The following is a 21,146-nucleotide window of genomic DNA, read 5'->3' on the forward strand; positions in this document are numbered from 1 at the left end:
TCATAGGTTTCCAGATAGATGGGGTAAGCATCTCCTGGGCGTGGTGCATGAATGGTCCGGTACCCAGAGAGAGTCCAGTCCTAGCATAGAGCATTCGTGTTGTTATATTGTGGGTTTGGAGATGTGGGCATTGAGAATGTAGCGAGGTTAGGGTGTTATGGACTGGTCATTGGAGCCGGGTTTCGGTCCCCGACAGTTCTTACCTCCCTGTCTTGGTGCGGGTCCTGCCATTTCCGGCCATTGGTGGTTTGCTGAGTAGCCCAAGGCAGTCCCTTATATGATTTAGGGGAAAGGCCAGGTTTTTAGTACTTTCCGGAAGGCCATGTAGTCTTTGCTGTGTCGAATGAGGCGGGTGGCAGTGAGTTCCAGGTTCTATTTTCTTAGATCGGCAGGTTTTTTTTCGTGGAGTTTTTGGACAAATATTTGCAGCCAAAAATTCTCATCAAAATATTTTCTTTTTTTATTTGGGGGGGAACACAGCAAGGGGTTATAGAGGAAAGAGTGAGCACATGCACTGGCTGCAGGAAGTGGGCAAGGGGGAGTGGCCGATTTGAGGAGAGGGGGACAAGAGTCAGGTTCAAGATGTTGAGGAGGATCGCATCCCTGAAGAGGAAGGTCTTGAGGTCCTTCCTAAATTGCAGAAGCGTGCGGGCAAGTCTGAGGTTGATGGGTACACGGCCATCTCTGCCGGTCTTCTACCGGCTGCCTGCCTCCTGCAGTTCCACCGGGCGATGGCAGAATATGAGCCTGGGCTTCCCAGAACTGCCCTGCTCTACAGGTCTTTATATCCTGTGTAAGGGCAAACATACAAAAGCCCCAACAGCCTGTTCTGCCGTTTTCTCTGATTGGTGTACAGATAACGAATACATTAAGGCTCATCTTTAGACTTTTTGTTTGGAACGCCCACTTTCAGTGGAAGGCTCAAAATGAAGTCCCCCTCCTGCCCAGTCCTGTGTAGCCACTAGCTTCTTATTGCAGTAAACCTGTGTTAATGTATTACCTTCTCCTCATTTGTTTACAGTGGTCTCCTCTGCCCTGATGCTTCTGAACCATTCTGCCAACAGCTGGATGTTCGATGCTGGGTCGTCCGCCAGCTGCGTGCGCTGCGCTGTGGTCGGGAACGGGGGCATCCTGAATGGATCACGGCAAGGCAAAGACATAGATGCCCACGACTTTGTGTTCAGGTGTGTAGCGCTTGCATAGTACCTTCTGGGGCATCGGCGGCATGGCTAGTCTGTGGGTTAGCTCGCTCCTGCCACACCTCTGCTTGCTGGACTCCACTGTATGCCTGTTAAGATGAAAGTGAAGTTGAAGTTACTCCTTTTCTGTGGTCAAGATCCTTCATTAGGGTCCTAATTGCTATCCTCGTTACACCAGCCCACTCTTGCTCTCTCAGAGGTTCAGGCATTTTCAGTCTATGCTCCCATCCTCTGGAAACAACTGCCCTTTGCTAGACATTCTAACCATTTGGCCTTTAGGCAGACATTAAAAACCCATTTATTCCCCTGTTAGACTTCTGGTGTTCCATCTTCTTGGACTTCTCACTGCCAACATGCCTTGTTTGTGTACATACATCTTGCAAAACCACTTATCATTACCAGGCATTAATCCATGCAAGGCACACTTGGTGAAGGCGGTAACTCAGAGGAGCGGAGCTGAGGTCTGGGCTAAGCTAACCGAAGGGTACCTGTCACCCACCAGATGGTTTGGCCTACAATATTGCCATTAACATAAGCCAGCATAGTAACTGGTAAGGCAGCTGTAGGCCAACAGCAGGATGGTGACAGGCTGGCTACCTCTGAGCTAACCCTTTCTTAGGCATTACAGCTCCATTGTAATTGTAATGGGTTACTTATAATGCGCTTAATACCCAGAGGTTTCTAAGCGCGGACCCGGGGATCGAACCTGTGATGCTCTGCATCATCTTTCTTCCAAGACGAGCGCATTGCCCTTGAGCTATCCTCGCTAGCTCCATGCAGAAAGAGCTGCCATGTGGCTTCATATCATAGGCACTTACATGTCTTGGAATTTTAGCCAGCAGTACTTTTTCGTGCTGTGATTTTTAGTTTCTCTTTGCCCAATAATCATGACTCAGAAGTCCTAACATGCACAGCGGTGTTGGACTATGCCGCGGAGCGGCTCAAGATGCCTTGCGTGCCTTGTAGCCTCTTGGTAGCTTTGTCAGTGTGTGGCATGTCTGAATCTACCACAGCTGCCATGTGCAAAGAGGAAAGCTGCATGCCTTGACAAAGGGAGTTTATCATAAGGGAGTGCACCGCCGCCACATTGTGATTTATGGTTTTATGGTAGTGGGTGGGTCACAAGGTTGTCAGGAGACTTCATTTCACTTAGGGCACAATGTGACAGTACTGGGTTTCCATTTAACAACCTAATGCATATAGCAAGTGCAGATTTAAAGAAGAATTTAGAAAAAAAGTTAGAAGCATACATACCACCATGGCGCGAACAAGTATACAATGGTGGACGCCACATCCAATTGTGCTGTACAAAAAGGAATATTCACCAACCGGCACTGGTATTGCTTATTATCTTCATTCAGAATTCATTTTGATCATAACAGGGAATCATTACTTTGCGTTTCAGGTATCAAAATGGCAATATCAGTCATCAAGATGCACCCATTATGTAAAACAAGGTCTTCTTGCGCAGGCGGTTTGTTTAGAAGGACCTTTTGATATTTGATCTACAAGAGTCTCCAAATGGTTACCGACTAAACTGTCCAGGTCCTCACTCCACTTTTTCAAGCTCCCCCTCTATTACTTCCACTTGCCCCCACATCTCACGTTCTCTTCTCTCGGAGCTGTGCCGCTTCTTGTGAATCCGTACCATTTTGCTTTTTCCTCAGGTTGAATGGGGCAGTGATCAAGGGTTTTGAGGATGACGTTGGCACCAAGACCTCCTTTTATGGCTTCACCGTGAACACCATGAAGAACTCGCTGATTGCCTATGCAACGTATGGCTTCAACCAAATACCTCAGAGCAAGGTGAGGGAGAGCGCGGAGAACTGCTCCACTGGGACGCCACGGCTGCTTCTGCGCCCCTCTCGGGCACTTAGGATCTGACCTGTGTATTTTTGTAGCGCTGCGCCCCTCTATTGCCACCAAGCTGTCTATGTGAGTTATTAGACTCCTCATAACTGTTCATGTATTTGAGCTCATGGGACAGGTAGGTTATATGAAGGCAGCTGGATTGGCTTGATTGACGAGTCTGATTGCAAGTGAATTTAAGGGGCAAGACAAATGCCCCTGCTTAACTCAAGGCACTCTTGCTCACAGCCTGTGGCACATGCTCACTTGGATACCCTATATGGATATATTGTCTCCATTCCCATGACCCCTGCTATCACTGGCTGCTTTTTTTGTCCTCTTTCGCTGCTCAGTCCTGTTATCTTTGATGTCCCTTTTCCCTCTCTAACTTCGACTACTTGCCACTGCCATGTCTCACTCCAACTTTCTTTTGCTCCCTTACTGCTGTAATTCCTCACCCACGCTGCTGTCATCATTCATTCCTAATATTTCTAGTGTCCTCAGTGCGGCATGTTTGGCTTCCACCATGTCCAGCTCACATTGATGTCATTGTTCACTCCCAGCATCTCTGTCTTACTTGCACTTCTCCCATTGTTCACTCACTCACCAGCCTTGAGTCATCATTTACAGTAGCCATGTCTGGGCCTGTCACTGCTATCGGCCACTCCTAGCTGCTCTGGATCGCCTATACAGACATTATGCAGTCTTTGGCTTGCACACACTGCTTCCATCAATCACTCGTTTCTGGCTCAGTCCCTGATGTCTTCTCTTAACCCCAGTGTCTATGGTCCACTCACTGCTGTTACTGGCCCGCCCCACTGCCTCTGGTTTACTCACATGTCCGTCAGTGCTCAGGCCCAACATGGCTGGCTGATTTTCTGCTGTCATCACTCCCAGAGGATCATGTTTTGGGATTTTATCTTATAGGCTGGTCGCTGCCTTCTCTCTGCCCCTACTTACTCCTCTTTGTTAAGTACACCCATTCCTTTTCCTATGCCTAGTCTGTTCTCCATGCTGTTCTCACTCGCTCCTGACCTCCCAGTAGCCATCCATGTTGCCTTTTGCCCTCTTGTCTGATGCACATTGCTTACACTTGGTTCCCTGGACATCACTCTTCCAGTACCTACTTCTACCACTTACGTCTCTTTTCTGTCCCCACTCTACCCCCAGACATGCCTGCTCCCTCTAACAGGTTGCTGCTTTGTCACTACTCCATGTCAAGTGCTGGGCTTTCAGCAACAATACTGTGCATGCTTGGATCTGTAGCCTGAAACATTTAGGCCCTGATTCATGGAATTTTCTGTGCAGAAAACATGGACTTTGTGTGCCGAACCACACACAAAATCCCATTTGTCGTTTATCGGAATGGACTGCATGGTACTTTTTCGTACTTTTCAGGGACTTTGCGCATGCTCGGCACATCTCTGTGAGCGGCCGAGTGCCTTGTGTGAGACACCATGCAGAGCGTGAGCATCGCTTGTGCAGAGGGAAGAGTAGGGGGCAGAACAACAAGGGAAAATCGGGGCATTTTGAGGGATGGCCCTCAGGCAGTACATCGCACGCCCTCAAATGCGCGGAAAGAGATGTATTCCTGGATCTGACTACGCAACCTCTCATCGGGGAAATGGCCACACAAAGCCCTCATTCTATCCACCATTCAAAAGTAGGAATACAGACACTTGTGCATAGGATTCACCGCACAGAGGTGAGATTGCATGTTGGATTTAGGGGTGCGTGTACAAACCCGGGTTCTGATCTAACTTAGGGGGGCGCATGCGCATTGTAGCAGGATGCAGGAACAGTTTACGGGGGTTCGCACACAGAGTTTTCTAAGTTTTATCTGAGTTACGGTAATTTGTAAGCATGTTGATGGGGTGCCAGTAACAGTTAGAGGGGACCCCGCACAGTGTCCCAGAGGTGCAGACCTGGTTGCGGGAACCCCACGCACTGTTTCAAAGGTGCAAGTGCTTGTGCCCGAGTAGCACGCAAAGGTAGCTGTTTTTGGCTGTTTTTGCTCTGCATGGGGGCGCGTGGGGGCGTTCCGGCCGCGACTTGCATACACAGTTACTTTACGTGAACAATTCCATGAATACGCGGAGTGCGCGGGAAAGCCTCTGAGTGCAGGCTTGCAGGAAAACCTCTGCGTGCAGGCTCGGGGAGAGTCGTTCACGGCACGCAGGCTTTCCGAGATAGCTGCACACTTTTCCAGGAATCGGGCCTTAATGTGGGAAACAAAACTACCAGAACGTAAAGTGCTATTGCCTAAAAATCCAGAAGTGTTTAAAGGTCTCTTGTATGGCATAGGGCACTAAGCAGGCATGGCTGGCTGAGCCCTCCCCTCTTTGCTTGTCCCCCACTTTTAGACCCTCGCACTTCACATCTGGTACTCTTGTTGGCAAAATACCTGCTTTGAAGATGTTTTCAAAATCGAAAATCATGATATTTAACTTTTAAGGTGGAGAAGGTGGAGACGGTTTACGTTCGTGTCTTCATTTCATTTTTCTTACCACCGTCTTTCCTTCCCATGCGCATCTTGCCCTTTCTTGGAGGACTGTATTAAATATATTAAATATATTAATTACATGCTCTTCATGCCCTTATGCACATAGACTGCTGGTATTTCTATTTCTATTTTGTAGTGATCTTTTCTCCTTTGCACACTGTCCAGTGTGCGCAGTTGTTCGGTTTAATAATAGGAAAAATATATATTTTTCCGTAATTCCAACAATTTGCTTATTATTCCCATTTGAAAAAAATCACAAATCGTTATCTTTGTATAAATAATACAATGTATTTTTTTTTATGAATGTTGTAGATGATTGTTGCTCTGCTCACCAGCCCTTTCGCTCATATCTGTGATGCCATGTTCTTCTGCCTTCTTTATTCCCAGGACCTGCGCTACATCTTCATCCCTTCTGACCTGAGAGATTACGTGATGCTGAAATCAGCCATTTTGGGGGTTAAAATTGAGGAAGGTGCTGACCGCGGTGACATGTGAGTAGTTTGTCTTAACTTAAAATGATCAAAATGTGAATAATAATAAATTAAATGAATAATAATGACAATAATAATAATAATACCATTACTGGCAACAACAATAGCTTGATCCGAATGGCACAACGAATAGAAGAAACACTAGAAATATATTCCAAAGAAAAATATATTCCAAAGAATACAAGTGACATTAGTAGCTTGGGTAGCCTGAGGTTCCCCTTTAGTACTGGAAAATGATTTGCCTAGAAAAGCAGATTTTTCAAAGGAGTCACTAATGCACATCCTGGGCCTCTGGAGGCCTTGCAAAGATGCTGGCGGCCCTAAGGTAATGGCTTTGGCCCATGCTGATACCCTCCCCAAACCTCTGGTCATGTTCCTCCACTGCTCACTGAGCCATAGCAGAGAACCCACATCATTGCAACACTCTCTAAACACTGGCCTCGTAATGAAGAAAAGCCTGTGTCACAGAGAGCTCGTCAATTACCATTGGGGGGCTTGACTAGAACTCAGAAATGCTTGAAAATGAATTACCGTCACAACTTAACTCCAAATTGAAAGACATGTCATTCTTGATCTCTGTCAATCTGGCTTTCATGCCATCCTTGGCACAGCTTGAAGCCGCCTTACAGTGTCAGGCAGCCTGCTTAAATCTACCACAAAGGGATCCCACTCTATGAGGATTCTACTCACTCTCTCTGCTTCCTTGGACAGGGTGAACCACACCACCCTGCTTCAGCAGCTGCAAGCAGTGTTTGGTGCGATGCATTAAGCCTTTCTCCTCTTTTCTCTGCAAACAAGAACAAAGTGCCAGAATCGGTGTACTGATCTCCCCACGAGAGACAGTGTGTGGTGTTCCACAGGTCTCTCCTCTGATGATCTACCAATTCTGTCACTTTCAACTTTGCGGCTGTCAATTGTTAACATCGAATATTACCACTGGGGGAACTTTCTAACTTGCAATGTTTTCCATTGTGAGATTTCACACCTTGGACCTTGGACTTTGCCTCGAGAGGTTTTTGCCAACTGCGCACCTTACCTTGTGTAAATTCTGCCACTGTGATCCTCTTCTTTCTCACTTTGAATTTTGTGAATTTTGCCACTGTGGGCTCTGTCTCTCTGATTTCTGCCACTTTTAGGTTTGACAAACTTTTAACTGTACCACAGTGGGTCCCTGCTGCTCGGAACTTGGCCACTGTCAGATTTTCCCACTTTTTAGAGCACACCACTTTGGGTTCGACACCTCTGAGCTTCGCCACTTTGCCCCCCCGGCCACTTTTAACTCGAAGTCTCTGAAACTCTCAGTACTACCTCTGGCAAATTTGAACTTCTCGCTCCAAACTCTACCAATGTGAAGTTGAGGTTTCCACACCACAAGGCTTTGCCACTGAGGCACAACCACCACAGAGACGCTGTCACCACTGTGAGCCCGCTACCACTTCAAGGCTCTAACAAAGTGGATCCCAACCATCAGGAAGCTAATGCCACATTGTGCCACTCACCACTGCAAGGTAACACGGTTACTGGGTCTTACGCCTATGAGGCCCTAACACAACGGAAATACATGACATCCACAGACACACAACCCAACAAAATGAATTCAATACACCATTCATCACAAAATGGCGAGCCATAAAGAATCACCAACAGCGAGCAGGCAGACGACCCCGAAGAAAACATCCACCCAAAACGTAACCTTTTTAGATCTACTGAACGAGGAAACAGAAGCAACTTAACTGAATGCAAAATCTAAAGGAAAAATGAATCCATGCCAACTCAAATTACCAACGCCACCTATAAAAGACAAACATCCCCCCGTAAACGAAAAGATACAAAACTAGTCAACGCTATCGCTATCCAACAACTTTAAATTAAAACAAACCAACAGAGAAGGAATAGGAGGAGTAGGTCTCGCCGTGGCATTCAAAGATCACCCAACAATGACAACAGCACCACCACTTAACATCCCAAATTGTGAATCACTCCTTCTGCAATTAGCCTTAGAATAAACCCACCTTTCATTCCTACTGATCTACAGACCTCCAACATACAACCCTTGTGGACGCCATCACCAACATCACCATAAAATATGGCCACCTGATTAAACTAGGAGATTTCAACATCTGGTTTAAAGGAGAAAACACTAACAAATCAACTAGCAATGACAGAGCTACAGCAATTGGTCTAAGGGACAACATACACAACAGGGCATGCCATAGATGCAATATTTTGCAAAAGAAACCTGGTTACATTTGCACCCCCAATGCGACCACCTCATAATACCCTTTGTGATCCAATCGCCAACACAAACACTAGCTAACCTTGCAAAAACTCCTGTGGAACTAAACACCAGACTAGAACCCGCAAAACCATCTATCACCATCTTGCACTCATCCAACATCAAAGAAAGAACTGAGACAATCCAAAAATGGATCACGAAAACATTAGTTAACATGGCGCCGAAAAAACCATTCACCCCCTCACTAAAGAAAACAATGGCAAGATGGTTTACACCGCACCTCAGAGCCCTGAAGAAAAGTGACAGGAAACTAGAACAAGAATGGAGAAAAGAACTACCATCAACACAAATAAATCTCATACCAAAGACAGATACGACTATACAAAGCCGAAATGGGATTGCGTGAAAAGATTGTATCTAAAATGCTGAATGCTTGTTTAGAGCGCATTCGGCACAGTAGATAAAATCTAAGCCCATAATACCAAACAGGGGTGAAACACCTGTGTATAGACACGTTATAAATGCCATATCATATCATATCATATCAGGAGTTGCGGGGGTGTCCCCTGCACCTCCAGTTCGCTATTATGGGCTGCTGGGATTGCAGGGGTGTCCCCCGCACACATTATAGGAAGTGCGGGGGACAAACAGCCAAAATCCCAAAAGACCGAATTACAAAATGCGGGCTAGTGGGCTCTGTGATTTTGTAATTCGTTTTTTTGGGATACGTTATTATAACGTACATCCCGGCTGAAATACCCAAAGCAAAGCAAATATTACAATGAACGTATCACAAATGCAAGCAACACCCAGAAAGAAAGAGATGTTCAACATCATCAACGAACTACGAAACCCAACTGCCTGCAACAACACACCCACACAAAAACCTTTGTAGACCACTTAAAAAAAACAAAATCACAAACATCCAGCAATTCATCAAGAGCATGCCCAAAAACACCAACTCCCCAGACCAGCCAATGCTGGAGCCAATTACAAGACTAAACAAGTACTCACCAATTTCGACAGAAATATTCACGAGCCTAGTGAACAAAAAACAGAGCCTTGCCCACCAGACCTGTACGAGATCACCCTGGCCCCAAAAAACACCTGCAAAATACTTCAGCAACTTCTCCAAACTTTCATTGGCAATAGGAAATGTGCCTCAAACCTTCAAATAGGCATACATCTGGCCACTCCTGGAAGATCCATCGGGGAACATGGAACACCTAACCAACTACTGACCAATTTCACATCCTGTACCTGGCAAAACTCCTAGAAAGCTATGTTTACAAACAAATCCTGGAACATGTAGAAATCCATTAGATACTAGACCAGCCACAAGTCGGCTTCAGACCCATGACAGGAACAGAAACAGCATTACTATCTATATGAGATGAACTAAAAACCAATGCAAACGTCACATTAGCACTACTACTACTAGATCCATCATCAACCTTCACCATGGAACACTCATCAAAAGACTTGAATAAATAGGAATTGGCAACACAGTGTTACTATGGTTAGCAGAAAGAACAGAAACAACATTGCTAATCCCCTTCAATGCAGCACCCCGCACAACAAGCTGCGGGGTTCCACAAGGCTCATCACTCTCATCACTGTTCTTCAATATCTACATGATCCCTTTCAACAACCTTATCAAAAGACATTGGGCCACATTATAAGTACGTCAGTGTGGGAGAAAATGACAGTAATGTAGTGGTAACTCTGTTACCACTGCATTAACGCTGCATCACTGCACCGCTGCACAACTTTGGGGCAAAGTGGTGGAAAAACCTCCAGCAAAATTCTGCAGGTAATTCTGCTACCTTACTGCCAGAAATTGGCAGAATTACTACCGGCGGAATTATCGCCGGCAGCAATTCTGCCGAAATCCCTACAGGTCCACTGAAATCCCAATGGACTCTATAAATGAGGACTTACACTGCCTTACCCCCACTTGTAATCTGGCAGTAATTCTGCTGGACCAAGTGGCAGTAACAGTAATTTCATTTGGCGGTATTCCACTGTATTTACCGCCAGAATACCGCCAGACTTGTAATGAAGCCCATAGTCTCATTTTCTACAACTACGCAGATGACACACAAATCCTCTACAAAATTAACACTAGTGGGGAACAAGACCCAACCTGTATCAACTGCCTCAAAGAAATAAACCATTGGATAAGTACCAGCAGCCTTAAACTGAACCCGAACAAAACAGAAATCCTGATCACGCCCTACGACCTGTCGCACCAGCACCAAATTCTATTACCTACCAAAAAGGGAAAATGATCACTATCTTCCAAAGTGGTTAAAAACCTCAGAATATTAATGGACAGTGACTTTATTTTATTTATTTATTTATTTATTTGTTATTTGTAATGCGCACTATACAGCAAAAAGTGTCTCAAGGCGCATCAAGGCATAGGGGGGAAAGGGTTGAAAAAACAAAACGTTCTTAAAAGGTCTTGAAGCATTCGGAACTTGCAAGTGCTAAGGCATGAGAGCAGAGACGAGGGAGAGGAGGGGAAGTGAAGGTAGGTGGTTGGAGGGAAGAAACAAACAAAACATTCAGACTAGGTTGTGAGACGATTTAGAACGTGCAAGTGGTGAACATGAAAAAGGGGAGAGGGGGAGGAAGGGGAGTGCTGGTGGAGAATTGGGATTGGCCCAAAAATAACAGTGTAGGCCAATCAGCCCAGTGCAGTACACAAGCAGCAACCACAATGCATCAATGATAGACAAAGGGGGCGGCCATTTCAAGAAGGCACACTGCCATACAATCATAATGATGAAGCCTGACAAGGCTTACCTCTCAGATGGCATTCTGGTGGATGGTGAAGAGGGCATTGCAGGCTGTCGGCAGAGGCATGGTTGTAGATGATTGGCTTCTCCCATGGCTGTCAGCCTTTGGCCCTCCTCGCTGCTCCTTCTCTCAATACACGTCAGACAGGTGTCAGCCTTGGTGTGGGCCTTACTGAGAGGCCGGCTTTGCCTGCCGGCTCCCCGGTATTGGCCCAATGATGAAAGAGGAGACTAATCAGCCCAGGGCAGTACATGAGCACCAATGGCAATGCAGCAATGACAGACAAAGGTGGCAGCCATTTTCAAGAAGGCACACTAGATGATGGGTCATCCTCAAGGCCGACAGCCTGCAACCCTCCTTGCTGCCCTTCCTCCCAATATAGGCCAATATAGGCCAAACTTGAAACGCATGTCAACTCAGTAGAAAAGAAGTGCTTATTTCACGTACACACAATCATGCAGATTCTTTCTTCACCTTCCCACATCGAACACTCACCATCAACTCCCTCATCATGTCAAAAATAGACTAAGCCAGCAGCATCCATATCAGAATGCCAGACTTCCTTACCAAAAATCATCAGCAAATATAGAAGGCAGCAGCAAGACTACACCTCAGACTCACTAAGAGAGAACATATCACACGAGCACCGAGAACCCTATGTTGGCTACCAGTCAAAAAAATAATTTTCCTCAAAATACTCTGCATAACCCATTCAGCAATACATGACCAAGGAGCGGAATTCATACAGGGAAAGATCTCCATCTACAAACCAAATTGAACACTAAGGTCCAGCAACAACGTTTTCCTTGTAGCTAAACAATACTTAATGGAATAGGCATTCTCCACCATCTCAGCAAAACTTTGGAACTCACACCTGAAGGAAATATGAACAACAAAATATCACCTAAAATTCAGAACATTTCTAAAAAGATGGCTTTTTAACTCACTGAGCCAAACAGGAAACATTGTCAATGGGAAACAACCAAAACAACACAAGAGAAACACCCAAACAACTGAAACCTAATGACCCCAAACCTGGATGCCCCAACGAAATAAAGCATTTTAACATGAACCACCATAGAAGAATATGAACCCTGCCAGACCAACTTAACAGCTGCACAGACCACTAGCATCTCTAGCTAACCCTAATAAAAACGTTCCAATTTTCTGCATACTCTTGGTCAAACACTGAACAAAACACACACATACCTCTACCACAGCAGAACTGGCAACCACCACTAAATTCACACGCTCAGCAACACCCAAAGGAATACAACACACTACAGAAAGCTAAACAAATGACACACAAATAATCCCACACACTCTCATACAACAAACACCACCTAGGCTGTACCAACTAAACAAACCCAGCGCACAGTGACCCGTTTTTCCAGCAGTACATCAAAGCTCTCTAGCACTTTCCCTCTCTTTGCCACTAACTAAGCCCTGCCCTCTCTCCTTCCTTTTTAGATCTGCCAGAGAGCTTGGAAACCATGAAAATAGCAGTGGTGTGCAGTATAAATCACAAAGACATAATATAACAATATGAGAAACCTCCAACCAATTCACTCAGGTCCCACAATCTGCAATCTCACACTTACGTGGATGACACGTCTATTCCCTTAGCGGTTTTCACAGTGCTTTTTGCCATGCTGTACACCAACATGGAAAATGGCACTGTGATTGCCATTTCACAGCTAAACATAGCCTTTTTGCCCGTTCTAGGACAGCTGAATCTGGGTGTTTCGCATTCCAGTAACTGTGGGACTGTTACTATGTCTCTCTTGGCTGCCTAACCTAGTTAACTCCACAAGGCATGCCGTTCATTGTTGTGAGTTACTTGTTCCTCCCCTATGTCTTCCTTGTTTGACCCCGGCCCCTCCCCCTCTGCGCATTCCAAGTCTGGAAGAAAGATGTTCAAGAGGTACATCCTGGTCTCCAACCTAGGCCTCCCCATCACCGAAACCAACACCAGTGCTTCCTCCAAACATACTCTCACCGACATCCTTTTTATAGTTCCCTTTCCAGACCTATGGACCCCTCATATGGTCTATGTTCCCTCCCCATTTCCTCCTCTCCCGTTAATGGTGGCACTAGGTGGGAGGTCCTCTTGGCCTCCTTCCACTGCTCCAAAACCATCATTAATGTCTATCTGAATGGCACTATCCTGGTTCAGTGCCCAATCGCCTCCTTTTATAGGCATTTCCCACGCATTATCAACTTTCTCCCTTCTCCTGCTACTCCTTCCGCCACCTCTCTGGCATTCTTCTCTTCCTCCTCTACCACGCTCAGGCCCCTCTATCACCTCTGCAGGGCGTACCTCAAGCCTGTACCCATCCACGGAAGTCTTAAAAATGTGGCAACCTGCTCCACGTCACTACTCTTAATTCTCATTCTGCTGTCAAACACTCCCCTGACATCTGTCAACTCCTCGAAGAACTCAACCTAGATGTCCTTGCTCTCACTGAGACATGGATCACAGCCAGTTCTGTCACAAATTTTGACACTCTCCTCCCTGAGGGCTACAAGTTCCTCTACGAACCCTGAACCAACCATCCTGGAGGTGGAGTAGCCCTGATCTTTCAGTAGTGGGTCCCTGCCTATGTCATCCCTACTGTGAGAAACCTGAAGGTGTCTCACTCACTAGTCCCCAGGGATCTGTCATCCAGGTGACCTGGATATGGCCATCACTATTGGATCCAGTTACTGGGGTGGACCAGTGTGGGAGGATCACCTGGATGATTGATCTTTGGGGAGTAGAAGTGGGACACATCGAAGGGTGAGACGCGATATCCCCTTCCTTATGACACCTTTTCCCCATCCTGCCCAGTAGGATACTTAGAAACTGTACCCCCGCTTTTCCAACATGAACACTTTCTCACACTGTGAACAACAACAGACTAAAACCAGAGCCGTTTACCTGACATGTCCCAACACAAGGGTCAGGCAGAGTCAGGAGATTGCAGACAAATTTCATTGAATAATTTCTTCAATGAAGAGATTGAAAAAGCAGCAAACAAAACCAACAAACTCTTGAATATCCTGAAGAACATAGAAAAACCAGAAAACCTTACTCCTCCTTTTCAGCCTACAGAGGATGACTGTAACTTGGTACAGAAGGATTTCTCTGCCAAAATAGATAAAGCCAGGCATAACATAATGAAAGCCAGAGAAGCTGCACCACAGACAACACCGCTAATGGAGGACATTGCCAGTCCTGGTGGTGTTCTCTTTAAATTTGAGAAAGTGCTGGAAACCGAATTGCTAGAAGCACTGTCTCACATGAAACCCACACTGTGCGCAGAAAATATTCTGCCATCTAGTATCATCCTGCAGCTCAAAGAACTTTTCGCCCCAATCCTATTAAAACTGGTTAATGCCTCTTTCAGGGAAGGCGTGGTTCCTAAAGATCTAAAAAGGTCACTATTACCCCATTAGTAAAGAAGGAGGGCTTAGATCCTAAAGACCCGGCCAATCTTCGCCCCATAACTAATTCCAACTTCGTACTTAAAGTGCTGGACAAATTAGCTACACAAAAATTGCAATTGCATGTGGAAAACCAATCTGCTCTACACCAACAGCAATCAGGATTTTGAGCCTACCCACAGCACCGAAACGGCGATGTTGGATCTCCAGAATCACATGCTAGGTCTGGTTGATGGTAATAAAATTGGGATGCTGATGTTGCTCGACCTAAGCGCAGCGTTTGATCTTGTAGATCATCAGCTCCTCATCAAAGCCCTTAAACAGAATGTGGGTTGCTCAGAAGAAGCAATAAAGTGGCTGATATCTTTCCTTTCAGACCACCAGGCACAAATTCATTGGGGCAATATGTTCTCTGACCCATGCCCGAAACTCTTTGGTGTCCCTCAGGGTGCAAGTCTATCTCCCATGCTTTTCAACATATATATGCAGGCGCTGTGCAGCATCCTGGTCAAAGCGGGGGTGTTCTTTACAAATTACACTGATGACACACAGCTCATTTTTCAGCTGAGTGGAAACCATGATGCTGATAGTGCTGCAATGAGGAAAATATATGGCTTGATTGATGAGTGGATGCAAGCCAATTGGATGTGTCTGAATGACGCAAAAACTGAATTGATGACATTCGGCTCAAACCGGCAGCTATCCAAATTGGGAGGGGAATATAAATCTTTCCAGATTAAGGACGCTATCAATAAGGTCTCGGCACAGGTCAAAACTCTGGGAATGATGGTCAACACAGAGGTCAATTCTGAGGCACAGACCAACTACCTCCTAAAAAATACAGCCTACTACCTTAGGCTAATAAGAGCAGTAAAACCGTTCCTGAATGAAAAGAACCTGGCCACAATAGCCAGAGCCATCATTCTGTCTAGGCTGGACTATGGGAATGCTTTGATGATAGGGGCCACCGCAAAAGATCTGGCTAAATACCAAGTAATTAAAAATGACGCGGTCAGACTGGTCAAAAATATGAAAAGATGGGACCATGTAACAAACCAAAGAAGATCGCTTCATTGGTTAAAAGTGGAAGAGCGGATAAAATGTAATCTCTCACGCTCGTACACAAGTGCCTATATGGTAAGGCCCCAGGGTATTTAAAGAACTGTATAGTTCCGTATGTGCCACAGAGGAGCCTGAGATCGGAGGGTACAGGCCTGCTGGTCATTCACAAATACAGACGTAAATCGGGCTTGGGCAGAGCTTTTATGGTTTTGGCTCCTCAAATATGGAACAAGCTGCCAGAGGTCCTGAGAATTGAGGAAAATCATCTGGCCTTTACGAAGCGTCTTAAGACTCTTATCTTTCAGTAAGGAGGTCCCTAGACCTCCTTTCTTCAGTTAGATAGTATTCATCAGGAGTATCTTTAACGCATGCTCAGGCTAGGGTGAGGTCATGTTATGTGTTCTGTTTGTCCAAAGCGCCCTGATGCCTTCAGGCTACCGGCGCTATACAAAACTAAAATACATACATACATACAAATACACACACCTCACTGCCCTTTCCCTTCCCCGCTGGGATAAAAGGTGGAGCACAGGTGCACAATTTGAGCAAGGCCAAACGCATGAGGAAGCAGCTATTCCAGGACGGCAGTTCAAATGGAGGAGAAATGCGGCAAGATCTGAAAGGACGTTAAAGAGGGAATTACCCTTGTCCTTCTCAACCCAGGCTTGCGACGCCTCCAACAAAAGAAACATAAGACCGGGAATCGCAGCTGGCAAATGGTGTTACAAATGTCAGCAGTACATGGAACCCTCCCGCACTGACAGCCAGGGCGGGGAAATGCGGTTGCCATCGTGGTACCATCCTTGATCCCATCGGCAAAAGAAACGCCAACAAGTTCAGCACAGCCGGTGAATTGGAAGAACCTGATAATGGGCTAGACTGTGTTAGGTTGAAGGTTGCAGTGGCAACATTAAGAAGATTAAGATACAGAGGTCTTTTTTGAATGAACTTGGTAACAGAAATAGAGTGGTCCAGCGTCACGTGGGCGCTCATTCGAAGGTCTCTGGCTGGTACCCCTATCCTGAACAAAGAAAGTTTTGAACTCAATGACAATGAAACTACAAGTACCAAGAGGCCCTATAGAAGGCTGGCATGAGGTGTCAAGGTGGTCATACAAGTTTCAAGCCCAACCCCTTCTACAATCGAAAGTACTTGACACGTTGCAGCAATTGTGAACTGTGGAAAGTGTGTACCCGACTGAGGGAATTGTGGAAAAGGCGTTTGCGCCCGGCAGTGGGGAACACTGTGTGAACTGTGATATAAACACAAACTTGCCATAAGCTAACAGAGTGACCCAGCAAGACGTGATCCCACTTTGGAAGTCTTTGTTTAAAGTTGGCAAGTGCTGTGAAAGCTCTGAGCCCGATTGAGGGGGACCTAACTAAAAAGGTGGTTGTTTAAAAAGACATTCAGGCTCTTGAATATTACAAATAAGGAAATTGTGATAGAAAGGCGACAGTGAACCCGACTGAGGGACGTCAAGAGACAAGGTGTGATGAAGCTAAGTGAACAACATTGTGACGACAAATATGTACCCGACTGAGGGATGTTTACAGTAAATGGTTGGTCTGCGCCGGATTGAGGGAGGTTGATGAGTGAGAGGTGGATCAGAGCCCGGATGAGGGGGTTACAAGGGTGGAGAGTAACCACCTGATGTGAAGATTAGCAGAAGGAACTGTTTTTTTGTTGTTTTGCCATATCAGGGCCCTCTGAAGCAAGAGACTTTGCATGAGAAGAGACTTGGGCACAGAAGGCCCTGATATACAGAAAAGGAACTATAAGCTTGTGCCAGAGAAGCCCAGGAGTGTGTTGTGCTCAAGAGTCCCGCCTTGTCTCATGCTAAAAACATGGGGAAGGGAGACCCGGCCATAACATCCTGACTTATCATTTGGTGAACACCTCTTTCTTTTCTTGTGGAACATTACCCCACACTATTTTGTAGCATCGCAGTAAGATTGGCAATAGTTTTTCTTTTGAATAGGCCCTTTTTATTTCACATTGATGGTCATAGCTTTCTCCCATCCTAAATTTAGGTTTAGATTAGGTGTTTATCTCACCCATTTTACAGTGTAATAAGCACCCTTGAACTGTGATCACTTGTGTCTGTCTTGCTTTGATACCATGCCTTCCTTACACTACGCAGGCCTACTCCTCCTTTGAATGCCTAGTCTGCAGGCTCTCTATCTCTCCTGGCCTGTCTCTAACTATGGCCAACATCTACAGGCCACCTGGTCTCCCTCTTCTTCTCTGAACATGGCTGACCTCTCATCTTGCCTCCGTTGCCTCTACCTCTCAACTTCTCCTACTTGGAGACCTCAACATCCATCTGGATGCTTCAAATCCCTTCTAAGAGTTCTTCCGCAATCTCTTCGACACTCTCTCTCTCTCTATTCTACCCTCGGGTCCGACAGACTCTACCGGGCATGCCTTTGATGTCCTCATCTCCACTGACATCCCCCTCTCTAACCCTCCCACCACTCCTCTCTCTTGGACTGACCACTTTCTGCTCTCCTCCCACCTGACACTCTGTCGCCTAGGTGAAGCCTACCCCAGCACTTCCACCAAGCTTCTTGGTCATCCAGCCCATGAAGCATGTGTCAGTGGAGGCCTTAGCTGCTACTTTCTCTCCTCCTCTTACTCCTGCGGCTGACTCACACTCTGACACAGCTCTCTCTAGTCTGCATCCTTCTGTCACTAACACTCTCGTTGCCATTGCCCCTGTCATGAGAATCCGCCTGAAGCCTACCTCCAAGTGCAACTCTTGGTATGACTCTTGCCACGCCACCCTAAAACGCAAGTGTAGGGTGGCTGAGAGGAAGTGGAGGGCATCTGGCACATCCTCTGAGAAACTGGCCTGTTGCTTGCTCTCTCTATTACTGTCCAAGAAGAGAGCCTACATTGAAGGCTGTGTTTCACCGGCCTCTAACAACATGGCCAAACTCTTTCAAAATCTGCAAGGACCTGGCCAATCCTGCTGCAGTCTCCACCTCTCCTGTTCCCTCCCAGGCCTACCTCTCACTTCTGTACTAAAACCCAGGACATCCTCTCCTCTCTCTCCTCCTCTCTTTCCTCTCTTTCCTCTTCCTCTCCCTCTACCTCGCCTGACCCTCTTCTGGCTGCCTCTCCCTCTCCTCCTCCTTTCTCCTCTTTTTCTGTGGTCACTCCTGATGACCTTTCTAGACAAGTTTAATCTATGAAAGTGTCATCCAAGCAAGTGCTCCCCTGCTCCTCCAGAATGATCAAGGATCACATTGACAACCTCGTGCCAGCCGTGGCCAATTTCTGCAATCAATCTTTTGCCACTGGAACTTTCCCCTCTCCCCTTAAGCACTCCCTTATGCACCCCCCTGCAGAAACCTTCCACCGATCCTTCCTGTCCGGCAAACTACCACCCGATCTCTATTACTCCTTTCTTGGGCAAGCTCTTGGAAAAGCTGGCCATCTCCCAGCTCACTCTCCACACTGAATCTGTTGGCTGTCTCCATGACCATCAGTCGGCCTTCAGAGCAGCCAGAAGCAGGGAAACTACTCTCCTGAACACCCATGAATACCTGCTCACTAATCTTGATGATAGCCTTCCTTCTTTCCTCATCCTCCTTATCTTTCCTTTGCTTTCGGCATGGTCAACCATGCCGTCCTGATCAATCGTCTCTGTGAGAACCTGGGCATCATGGATCAGGCCTTTGCCTGGTTGACTTCCTTCCTCTTGGACCGTCCCGTCCCTCTCAGGTCCAACTGGGGTCCTTTCTCTCCACCACTTCTCTCTCCACATGTGGTGTTTCCAAGGGCTCCAACCTCTCTCCCTGGCTTCTCATTCTCTATGTGGCCCCTCTGGCCCACCTCATCTCCACCTTCTCTAATTTTCCGTGCTATGTGGATGGCACTCAGCTCTCCTTCAGGCTCCTATCTACCTCCTCTTCTCTCTCGCTCATTCCTGACTGTCTATCCATGATTCAGGAATGGTGCGCCTGCAACGATCTCTGCCTCAATGCCAGCAAGACAGAGATCCTCCTCATTGGAACCCTGCTCCCTCTTTCACTCTGGCTCTCCTCCTTGGGCCCTCTCACTGCACCTTCCTGTGAGGCAAAAAACCCTGGGATCATGTTTGACTCCACTCTCTCCTTCTCCCCCCACTTCATGGACCTCTCGAAGTAGTCCCACTATCAGCTGCACCTCCCCAGAGGTATTCTTTCTTTTCTCACTTCGTCACAGAAGTTCAATGTCTCCAGAGCCCTGGTTCTCTCTAGGGTGGACTACTGCAACAGCTTCTATCTCAACCTGTCTTCCCCAAATCTCTGCCCTCTGCAACTAATCCAGAACAGGACTACGAGACTTGTCATTGTCCTCAATCCCAGGGATCGTATCTCTCCAGCCCTGAAATCTCTCCACTGGCTACCAGTGGCTGCAAGTATAAAGTTCAAGACCCGCCGTATTGTCCACAAGGCTGTCTGGGGCCAGCGCCCTCATTACATCAAACTCTTTCTTCCTAAACATCTTCGTTCTCGAGCCCTTTGCTCAGCTACCTCTAAATCTCTGACAGTCAAACGCTTCTCTAGGCAAAGAGTTGGAGGTAGATCTCTCTCTTCTGCAAGGGCCTCCCTCTGGAATGGCCTCCCTGCCCCTCAGCACCACCTCAGGTTCCAGAAGCAGCTCAAGAGATTCCTTTTCACTTCTGCTTTCTCTCTTGCTCTCTGTTGTTGACCACCTGTCTGCTGCACGGGACTCAACGGGCACCAGACTTCCTCCACGACCTGCAAGCACCTGCACTGCCTTCAGGCCTCCGTGTACTTGGGGGTTGTATCTGTAACCATATAGCCCCCTGCCCCTTTTTTGCACTCCCCATAGCTGGCTCCCCGGCTGCACTTACTCAGAGCAAATGATGCCATGACTGCACTTCCCTTTCTCCCTCTCACCTCTCCTCTTCCCCCATTCCTCTGCACTTGCACGATCTGAATGACACAAGGCCTAGTAAGATTGTTTGTTTCGTCCTCCCTATGTCTGCCTACCTTGTCTTGTTGCTGTGTACAGGCGCGTTATAAATGACCCATCACATCACCACACGAGCCCCTTTGGAAGGGACTCACGTGGTCTATTTCTTTAGCTGCTTTCACCGTGCCTTTTGCTGAGCTGTTGAACAACACGGCAAAGAGCACTGTGATTACCAGGGACTCCTGTGGTCCAGTGATGAGGGGTTAGCCCCTACCACCACACAGCCTGGGCTGGACTCCCTGCGTGTTTTCTTCCGGTGCATCAAATATTGTTTTTAGAAACAAAATTTGAGACATTCAGAAAAATAAGACAGGCTGGATGGAAATCGAACCTGGTTCACATGGTTGAAGGATCTGACCCTTCACCACTGCACCACAGGAGTCTGTTTCCAAGAGCAGGGCAAACACGCCCTGTTAAATAAACAGGATGCGTTTGCCTCGTTCACACATTCACAGGACAGGCAGTCCTATGAATGCCATCCTAATACACTAAACAAATGCTTTTCAGCATAATTATTTTGCTAAAAAGTGTTTGTTTGCTGCATTAAAATTGGCACTCATAGGACTGCCTGTCCTGTGAACGTGTGT

The 21,146-nt window shown here is 46.7% G+C and overlaps 1 protein-coding gene across 1 annotated transcript in view; it reads left to right on the forward strand.

Moving 5' to 3' along the window:
• ST6GALNAC2 (ST6 N-acetylgalactosaminide alpha-2,6-sialyltransferase 2) overlaps positions 1-21,146 on the forward strand; it is a 211,524-nt gene that overhangs the window by 158,568 nt on the left and 31,810 nt on the right. Inside the window, exons 5-7 of the mRNA XM_069654673.1 lie at positions 1,022-1,184; positions 2,867-3,005; positions 5,938-6,041. Of these exons, the coding sequence (XP_069510774.1) occupies positions 1,022-1,184; positions 2,867-3,005; positions 5,938-6,041 (406 nt within the window). The remainder of the gene's footprint in view (positions 1-1,021; positions 1,185-2,866; positions 3,006-5,937; positions 6,042-21,146) is intronic.

This window comes from Ambystoma mexicanum, chromosome 3q (assembly GCF_040938575.1).
Source record: "Ambystoma mexicanum isolate Mex_15411 chromosome 3q, UKY_AmexF1_1, whole genome shotgun sequence".
NCBI lineage: Eukaryota > Metazoa > Chordata > Amphibia > Caudata > Ambystomatidae > Ambystoma > Ambystoma mexicanum.